The sequence below is a fragment of the Triplophysa dalaica genome, chromosome 23 (genome assembly GCF_015846415.1).
Source record: "Triplophysa dalaica isolate WHDGS20190420 chromosome 23, ASM1584641v1, whole genome shotgun sequence".
Taxonomy (NCBI): domain Eukaryota; kingdom Metazoa; phylum Chordata; class Actinopteri; order Cypriniformes; family Nemacheilidae; genus Triplophysa; species Triplophysa dalaica.
In genome coordinates, this window is record NC_079564.1 from 5,420,382 (window position 1) to 5,430,804 (window position 10,423).

The 10,423-nt window shown below is 36.7% G+C and overlaps 2 protein-coding genes across 2 annotated transcripts; both read right to left on the minus strand.

Moving 5' to 3' along the window:
- Positions 1-665: 665 nt before the first annotated feature.
- ptchd3a (patched domain containing 3a) lies at positions 666-5,739 on the minus strand. Its single transcript, XM_056738187.1, is given in 5 exon segments — positions 666-2,620; positions 2,704-2,849; positions 3,366-3,487; positions 3,785-4,485; positions 5,634-5,739. Coding segments are annotated over 5 exon segments (3,012 nt in total). The 5' UTR covers positions 5,722-5,739.
- A 417-nt stretch (positions 5,740-6,156) lies between these two features.
- rdh12l (retinol dehydrogenase 12, like) lies at positions 6,157-10,122 on the minus strand. Its single transcript, XM_056738188.1, has 7 exons — positions 10,003-10,122; positions 8,139-8,251; positions 7,889-8,044; positions 7,603-7,707; positions 7,317-7,526; positions 6,817-7,009; positions 6,157-6,701 (listed from the first exon to the last, which is right to left on the minus strand). Exons 1-7 carry the CDS (start codon positions 10,014-10,016, stop codon positions 6,599-6,601), a joined length of 894 nt encoding a protein of 297 aa, XP_056594166.1. The 5' UTR covers positions 10,017-10,122; the 3' UTR covers positions 6,157-6,598.
- Positions 10,123-10,423: the final 301 nt, after the last annotated feature.

The window sequence follows — 10,423 nt, forward strand, 5'->3', positions numbered from 1 at the left end:
ACTATCATTATACATTTTAAACAAAACTAAAGCATATTCACATGTTCGGCAAAATAAAACATTTAAATATTTTAGATAACTCTCCTAAGATTTGTACATTGTTTACATCAGTGATAAAAATGTATTGGTTCACACAATCCCGTAACTCAAAGCACATAATCCATGAGCAAAAGCTTTTAAAAGCTTCATTTGCCAGAATTGAGCATATTTTAAGGAGTATTTAAAGCACATAACTGCTGCCAAAATGGAACAAGTGTACAGTGTATAAACAATACATTGTATAATATGGATATAACATTGCTTTATTTTTTACCAATAGATGGTGACTTAGATTTACATCAATTACTAAAAGGGAAAGTTCACCCGAAAATTCTTTCATCATTTATTCACCCTCATGTAATTTATGTAAATGCCTCTTATGTAAAACAAAAAATATATTTTAAGAAATAAGACATTTTTTGAGACTTTATAGATTTAAGTCAATGGGGTTAAATGTCTTTTGGTCTTTTTTTTGGTCTTTCTACTTCTGCAGAAGAAAGAAAGTCATATAGGTTTGAAATGACATAAGTGTAAATGATAAAAGAACTCAAATGTTTGAGTGAACTATGCCTTTAAAACAAAAAGTCAATTCAAACATATTTGATAGAAAATCAAGGGTAAACATTTCACAAAGTGTCCACAATTGAACAATTCTAAGTGGGAACATGTGTATCTTGAATGTGGTTCCTATTTCCAAAAACACAATTCTGATCTTCAGAGCCTTGTTTGGAGTGACCGTTCACTTGAAACCTTTTATCATCGGAGGCCGTATACATGTGAACGTCATAAGTCTGCATGTCCACTCTGAACATCGGGACAGTGCTCGCCATGCACATCCGATCATCTTGAACGTGACCATTATTGCCGGTTATCATCCAAACGGCAGAGCAGGGTTGAGTTTGACAAACCTGATGGTCGCTGGGTTGAAAAGTGTGATTGTCATGAATGTTTAGCTCTTTAATCTCACCATCTTTAGTTTTTGGATGAATATTATTGGTATGGCTGTTCTTCATGACCTCTTCCTCTGCTTTATTTTTATTGTTGATTTTAGCCGGTGTGCCGCTACACATGTCAAAGAAGGTCAGGAAAACTGGGATGAAGGTCAAACCGTGGATGAGTCCAAAGGAGATCACCAGGAACATGATTTTAAAGAATGTTCTGAAGATGTAATTCTTTGATGCAGACAACACAACCACCCCAAGAATAGTCGACACTGCCCCTTGCAAAATAGGGTAACCTAAATGAAAAAGGGCTTCTACTGCTTTTTCATTCGCGCTGGGCTTCTTATTGGAGACAAAGGCGTATGATATGTGAGCAGAGAAATCCACAGAAAAACCAATGCAGACGACAAGAATGATCATAGAGATGGTGTCTAAATGAACATCCCACAATGCCATGAACCCAGTGACCCCAACGATGACAGATGCGATTGAAAAAGTCACCCAAAGGGAGCACAGGGGGTTTGGGATGAGCAGGAGAGAGATGATCAACATCACGGCTGTTGTAACGCCAATGTTCTGAATCGTGTTGCTGACTATAACTGCATACTGGTCATGGTAGATGAATGCTGGGTGGTACACTAGTAAGGGAACCGGACACTTCTGTGCTGTCTCTCTTAGCTTGTTCAACATGTTCATCTCATCCAAGGCTGTGGAGATGTTTACCGTCTGTATGAAGAACCGAGAGGCATGGATGGAGTTGTTGGTGAAATTGACATCCTGTTTGAAGTCTGAAAAAAATCGGAGAAATGTTCCTAAATTGTCTTTGAAAACGTTCTCCGCACTCAGATCGAGTTTGGTGTGATGGCCATAGTACTTGTACGATTTAATCCAAGATGTAAATATATCCTTTTCGATAAAAGACAAATTCTTAAAATCTTCAATGCAAGTTTCCAGATCTGACATGTACTTTTCATCCCAATATGGAAATTCTCGTCGAATGACGACCATGATATTGGGGCCGTATTCGGAGAAATACGCTTTCTCGTCATCGTAGTACCTCACTACGTAAGAATCGTCGGCCGCCAAATTACGAAGATCAATCCCCTCCTGAATCTGAAAGCAGCCGTAAATGCTAACAATCAAGTAGATGCAGTACAACAGAATCACAAAGACCTTAGTCCACGATTTAGTCAGGAAAGGGCCGTAGTACTTTTTGAAGAAGTGATTCATGGGTTGCACCTCCTCTGTGCCGGTATGTGGGTCGTAAGCTCCGCCCACGCAACACAGCTCGTACAATTTCGACTTACCCACGGGACACTCCTTCAGTACTTTCGTGCAAGTCAGCCAGTGCTTGTTTCTGTTCTCGCGCCTCCCGTTGAGAACGAGAAACGCACCAAAGAACGTGATGCTGTAGATGTAGCAGAAAAGGATGGAGGTGCTGGTGTACAAGCAGAAGGAGCGAACCGAACGGAAGGGCGTCATGAGGCCGATGTAGAAGGCGAGGACATCTGTGAGCGTGGTGATGGTGATCGAGATGGCCGCCTCTTTGTATGTGTTCGCCAGGCGGGTCTCCACTCGATCGTGCACGTTCGTCTGCTGCCAACAGGAGATGAGGATGAACATGTCGTCCACTCCGATACCTGTGTTAAAACACATTGGTTTTACCTCTGTGAACCTAATTAATTGTATTATGTGCACTAGAATGTGGTTGTATTGATGTTACCCAATATCAAGAAAGGTGAATTAGCTACTGTCATGACAAATGGGACTCCAATGTGTAACATTATCCCAAAAGAGGAAAGAACAGCTAGTCCGGCAGAGAAAACTCCAAACGTTGCCACCCATACTTTGTTCCTGACACAATCAAACCTGCAAAAAAAAACTTTTTTCTTTATGATAAAGGTTTGAAATACACAGTAGAAACATATATAGAAATAAGAAAATTTAAATAACACCATTCAAATGTTTAGGGTCACTTGACTAAAATGTTTATTATGATCTTGAAAATCGTTTCATCTCAAAAATTTTGAAAGTATTTCACACATAATACTAAATGAGTATATGGTTATACCAACATGTTAATTGCTTTCACTAGAAAACTATCATATTATTCAAAGATCTATACAATTTTGTCTAAGAAAGATAGATGAATAGCAATAGCAGAACAGATTTTATCTTCTTCAATACTTTATAAAAAGCATTTCAGGTTGTGAGTATGAGTTTAAGAAGACGCTCGATAAAATGGCAAGTCAAATGAATTCTAGGCGAAGGTTGACTATACTGAATATGCAAAATATATCATCGTTTTTATGTATTTTAATTCAGTCACACAAACATTTGAGTTATTTTTGCTAGTATTATAAAATGTAAAAAAGACCTTCATACCTTAAACAAGAGAGAATGGAGAATGCAATGGCAATGACATATGTGATAGAGAAGAGTGGAATAACATCCTTTGTGTTTGCTTCAAATTCCACCTGCCTTGACAAAGATGTGGAGTGGGTCACCTGAGTAAAACGCAATAACATCTCACCATCTGTGATTTACATCATGAAATTGAACAGTGACACCTTATTAAAAATCACTTTCTAGAAACTTTCAAGACTAACTAAGGTCCCATTGACATTAGTTAACTAAACTTCTGCTTACTTATATTTGCATAAACTAACATTAAGATTAAATTGTTATTCTTGTTATTGATAATGCATTAAGTATGAAACTTTAGTATACAGTCCCAAAGTTGTCATTCAAATACACATTGACCAAACAAAGCAAGGACAGTTAAGGAATAAAACAATTCCTACCTTAATGCAGTTTAGTGATAAATTGGAAGAAAATACCCTGAGGAATTCGTTCAGCCATAAATCTGTTCTGGAGCGATTGTGATCCTTGAGGAAATAAAAGAGGCGCACCGACTTGGCACTTTTAATAATAGAAGAATTAACATTTATTCCACCAACAGAATAGCCCAGAAAAATGTGAGAGAACCCAAAACGAAAAAACGGAAAGGTGAGCTCGGTCTTTTCCACCTTTTTCCCGTAATATCGATAAATATCGAGTATCTTATTGGGTACACACTTCTTGTACCTTCGTGCGCAAAGCTCCTCAAAAGTGAGCACCTCGTGACCCATGGACACATTCAGTTCCCTGACTTTCCTGTCCAAAGTGACAATCTCCTGAAAAGCAGAATCCACGAGGATGTTGGAGGACGTTGAGACGGCAATAAAAGAAGCGTAAACTCCATCCGTATACACTCTTTGGTTGGAGAACACAGAGTCGTTCAGAGGAAAGTTCTCCTGCACGAACTGCCTCTCCAGTTTGGCAGGACCGTTCACTGGTGTGAACTGGTCCTCGATGTCATTTGCCTCGCGATCCTGTAAGAAATAAAATCCACTGCCTAACACGGCAGAGATAAACAGAGGAGAGATGAAGAACCACCAGGGATGGCTTCCCACGAAGCGGCCGAACCTCTGGAAGCAGATGGAGATGGGCTTCTCCACGCAGTCTGTGGTGCAGCCGGCCATGTTCAGCGAAAAAAGTTGAAAGAATAAAGTTTAAGGGGGAAAAAGACTGTCAAATTAATTAGATTAGGTAAAGCAAAGTTTGCAGATATAAATAAACCTGAAGCTTAAAGTATCTACATAAAGTTAAATTTAGAAGTTAAAAGAAGTTTTTATAGAGCTTGAAATACATAATTCATACGGGGTATTTGGATATCCTGACGCATTTTTGCGTGAGATCAAGACGAGAGCGACCACTCACGGACGTACGGAGCAAAAAGGAAATCTATAAAAAATTATATTGTGTATTAAATACAACTTATTAAAAAAGTTATATCTACAGTCAGGTGACTTTCTTCAAACCAAGTTTCTAGATTCACACTTAATATATATGTTTATTGGTTACCACAAATAAGAAACATGTAAAGTTTATTTTAAGTTATTGTGTTAAAATATGAATAAACAATGGCTTCAATAGTATTAAATATATTCGTGTGTATCAGTGTACTGGCAATATAAAAAAATAAACTAAGTTGTAGGTTTAGAAGATAGCACAAACACGTCTTTAAGCCATACAAAAAAGAAGATTGTTTTAATTGATAAAAATATATGTAATGTAAAATTGGAGAAAACACATTTTTTTTGGACACATTCTGCTTATGTTGTACCTACAGATCCACATGATACTGCTTTGAATATGTTTAAAATTTATCAAAATATAACGTTGGGATCAGTTAGATAGAAGGCCCAAAAACTGCAATAATATCAGAGAACAAGGGTTACTTGCAGCCTTCCATGTGGTTTAATATTTTATCTGAAATAACGAAATATATCCAGACCCTCTTGATAAAATATGAATCAAATTAGCATTTATAACTATCTGTATGCAATTTAATCTGCATGTGACCATATAAATAATATTTTTTGTTTATTTGTATAGTTACATATGTAATAAGCAGCACAAATATTTATTGCATAAGTTTATTTTCATGATAATATATATGTTACAGGCAGTTCAGTTTATTTAAATGTATTAAAATTCACAGCCTGTATTAAAGAATGACCAATATACATTCATAGAAAAGGTACGTATTACAAATAAAGCTTAAGTAATGTTTAGGTTACAAACTTAAATGTGGGAAACATTACTTACGGCGTGGTTTTGGCTCTTTTCGCTCCATCAGCACAGAGTGATATGAGAAGAGAATGACAGTCAAGTTCATTAATGAACAGAGCTCCATTCATGTTGTTTAATTGTCCCAACAAAAGTGGCTTCAGGTCTCAGAACTTTGATTTAGGGGACAATTGGGGCTTCAAACGACTGAACTTTTATTTACACAAGTTATATTTATGATTGTATCAAAGGGTATATCTACTTGAAAACCTTAATGCGCAAAATAATTATAGTTTGTCTCAGTTAAAAGTATCAAGATAGAAAATGACTTCAATTTCTTGTTGTCCACTAGGTGGTGCTACAGGTCCTTTTCAGCATCCCTTGGAGTATATGGACAGTGTGCTGTTGTCATGGTGACAGGTCTTCTTGAGGTTGTCATAGCAACTGTGTGTGCTGCCCTTGTCGTTGTAATCAGGTCAAGGGGAACCAGAGCAGATTGTAATTTACTGGGTCATTGTGAGAGCTGAGTTTATCCATATTCACAAAAGAAAAAATACAGGTTCTTCTTTGTTACGTACATGATTTATTTTAACATATATTAAATATGTAAACTTTATCACTTTTGTCTACAATAAATATTTAATTATTAGATCACCCCCAAACCTTTTTTATTACAAAATCAGGCTACAAAAATAATGATAAATATTTACATACACTGCATTTTTACATCCCTGAATCTGACATTCACTTCCTACATTACAAATATTTTAGTAGTGTTTTATAATTAAATAAGCCGATCAAGGCCAACATTTCATTGAAATCGCACATAATGAAAAAATGTCATTATTTCACGTTTAATTCATGTTTAAATAATCATAGATTTTTTTCCCACCCACTGCACACAAACACAGTTGTGTATTAAATATTAGTTAATCAATTTTTGGGGGGAGTACGGCTGTTTGAGGTAGACTACAATATCACTTTTAAGAAACAGAAATTTGTTTTCACTCCCATGTAATATTGAGCATCTTACAGCTGAGTTCCCAGAGGCGCTGGGCCACATCATCATCCAGTGCAGCTCGAGAGCAGTTTGCAGGCGCACAGTCTCTGTGTAGAGGATGGCAGAAAGCTAAATATTAAATAACTGATTCTAATAAAATATTTAAATCAATTCTTGCGTGAAATGGTGAAAAAATGTGACTCAAGATGTGAATATACTGACTTGTAATATTTGCCGCTTTCTGTCTCAAGCTCAGGAGCCACGGCACAGTAGATGGACGTCTGAGCTCCCTGAATAGATGTTTTAGTGAACGGTCTAGCCATCCACATGACTGCTTGTTGAGGTTTATTTAAATGCCTCCAAAGTTCAGTCTGCACCACCCCAGGGTGAAGAGCATACGCCGTCACTCCAGAACCTGAGACGGTTTGACACAGTTCTCGTTTTATCCTTATTTTATCCTCAGTGCTTGTAAGAATAATTTTAAACATTAACCAGAATAAATACTGTATACGTGGAGACTGGGGCAAGTTGTCACACAGGCGCCTTTTGTGAAAACATATCCCATATATGGGTCTGATCACAAAAAATTATCTTACAGAATCAAAAAGAGTGTCTACTACCCCTGTCTCCCCAGTATAAACGCAATAAAAATATTAAGTTTTACTTGAGTTTATTATATTTGCATTCAACACAATCTACATTTTAAAGATGTTGAAACTCACCTTCTAGTCTTTTGGCCAAAGAGCGAGTGAACAGAATGTTTGCAAGCTTGCTCTGACTGTAAGCTTTATTTTTATCATAACTCTTCTCACTGTTGATGTCCTCCAGGTCGATGGTCCCCCATTGATGTGCCATAGATGATACATTAATGATTCTGGCTGGAATTGATCTTTTTATCAAATCCAGTAGCAGGTGTGTCAACAGGAAGTGCCCTAGGATAAGATCGACAACTTAAACGGCCATTTTTACAAAAATGGTGATAGATTTGTATATATCACATATACTTACCCATGTGGTTCACCCCAATTTGCATTTCAAAACCATCTGCAGTTTTCCCGTATGGACATACCATCACCCCGGCGTTATTGATTAGGAAGTTGACTTGTTTCTCTTCTACAGAAGAAAAATCCAATAACACCACAGTAATACATTTTGGGTGACATTTTTAGAGTGCACTCATCAGTAAGTGTGTTCCCTAGGGTTCTACAGGAACACAAAAGCATTTTAAATGTTCCTAAAGTTTCTAAAGAACCAAGACATATTTAATCATATAAATTAAAACGAATCTTCTCACCAGTATTGACCTTCTCTGCAAATTCTCTGATTGATTTGGTATCTGCCAAGTCAAGCCTGCTGGCAAACACATTCTGGTTTCCTGAAGATTCAACCACTTCCTTCAGAGCTATATTGGATTTCTCCATATCCCTGCAGGCCATGATGATCCGAGCTCCTGACCACAAAACATCCAAAACACACAGTTGAGGCAGAAACACACATTGAAACAAAACACACAGTGAATTCATAGGAGATTCATTTTTGCCAACCTCGTTTTGCCAAGTCAATTGCAGTAAATTTGCCAATTCCAGTATTGGCTCCGGTAATTATGACAGTTTTGCCGTCGAGTCTTACATCTGATGACCACTGACGAAAATAATTTCTGAAAAAGGAGAAAGATTAGAATATTGGGTATTCATTTTTGTATTTAACTTCCTGTGGGCGTCGTTGTTTTGATATGACATAACACGTTTCATTCATTCGAGGGTCATTGGCGCCGTGTCACAACAATCGTTCGTACTGTAAGCGAGGCTGTCAAACCTTAAGATGTAATAATAATTTAAAACATTTGTTCAATTTTAGATGATATCATCATACGAATAAACAACCCTTTTCCTACAACAGGTCTTGGGCAACATTTCACTACGCGTACAATAGAACATTTAAAATATAAAGAAGACTTTAAATTATCATGAGCAGTATTTACAAAATGCCATCTTACTGATATTGTGTTAATATAAATGTGATTTTGTCAACATCCTCTTGAAGGTTAACCATTCGATAATTCAGAGCCATTATCTGGTTGACACTTTAACATATAGTAGGTGTTGTAATTACATCCATTTAATTTTTTTCGCTTAAAGGTCCAGTGTATAAAATTGAGCCGCATCTAGTTGGGAGGTTGTGAATTGCAACCAACCCTTCGATGCACTACGGGAGCTGACACGGGACGAAGATTTCGTCACTTTAACGAAACTTTCGTGATTTTGCCGAAGGAGATAACGTATTTACGTAACGCGTTATGTAGTTTGTCTGTTAATGGCTACTGTAGAAACAACATGGCGAATTCCATGTAAGGGGACCTGCATTGTATGTAGACACAAATAGCTCATTCCAAGTTATTAAGAACATAACGCTTCATTCCGTAAGGCTGTTTTTACACCTCTGAAGACATAGTTATTTATTTTATATTGCATTTCTGTCAACAGATCATCCAAAAAATTACACGGACCTTAAAAAATGTTTTCAGTATAAGAACACACAGCAGTTTTTAGCTGACTTGAACACTTTTCTAACGGATGGAACACACTACAAGACCTTTAAATTCAGAACAGATTTTTGTAAACTAGACATCATATACTTGCAGACTTTTTGAAAGTTTCAGATATAAACACAATAACTGATCAAATCTGTTGACTGACACAGACTTTCTGCAACAAGTCGAGCCTGAAATTCTGGGCAATATCTGAGCAAAAGTCCTGTCGTGTATTTTAGCCTTAAGACGCCAAACTCCTGCATATGTGATTTTGTCATGTTATCAATCTTCACAAAGCTGAAAGATAACGTCTCTTTCACTCTCTTTATTATCGTTTGTGTAATGTGGATTTTCCTTTGTTGTTAGCTTGCTACTGTTTTGATTTGCTCTTTTGTCACGAAGAACGATGAACAATGACGACTGTTCTCAGGCTGTCATATGTTCGTGCAAGATGTGCGCCTTCTGTGTGTATTTCTCATAGAAATGAATGATCTTAATGCCTTGACGTCAATCATTTTATCATCATTCATCAATCATCTACATTGTCTTTATTTGTTTGTGTTTCGAAAAATAGTAGATGCTGAGAATTTGTGCTCTCTGTCAACACCCTTAAAGTGATATGGGGGACACTTTTATGTTCGTCGCCATTGGCGCCGTGTCACAACAATCGTTCGTACTGTAAGCGAGGCTGTCAAACCTTAAGATGTAATAATAATTTCAAATATTTGTTCAATTTTAGATGATATCATTATACGAATAAACAACCCTTTTCCTACAACAGGTCTTGGGCAACATTTCACTACGCGTACAATAGAACATTTAAAATATAAAGAAGACTTTAAATTATCATGAGCAGTATTTACAAAATGCCTTCTTACCTCATTGCTTGCATTTTATAGATAGTTTATATCGGGGCGATCAAATAAAAGGATTTTACAACTTAGAAGTTTGAAACAACATAACGCTCTCACGAGGCTAATGACGTACACGGAAGTAAATTGTTAGTTGGCTATTGGTCAGAGACGGTAAGACTCCGCCCTTTCTCATATTTCAATTCTACCTTTACTAGTTGCTATTTTTTAACATTTTTTAAAATGTTCTAGACTTTTATATTTATTAAAAATATACGTTTTCAGATATAAATATTATTATTATCTAAAAAATGAGAAAATGAAAACGGAATTCATGACGTAATTCTAGGTTTAACCAGCAGATGTCAGTACGTGCACGGTAAAGACAGTCGTCACAACATCTCCTGTGAAAATGACAATGATGCTGCTGGTAACATTCATATGGCCA

Coding starts and splice junctions, on each gene's coding strand:
- rdh12l (XM_056738188.1), bottom strand. Junction 7,708..7,888: donor TGCAGAGAAGGTCAATACTG/GTGAGAAGATTC, acceptor TTTCTTCTGTAG/AAGAGAAACAAGTCAACTTC. Junction 7,527..7,602: donor AATTGGGGTGAACCACATGG/GTAAGTATATGT, acceptor ATCTTATCCTAG/GGCACTTCCTGTTGACACAC.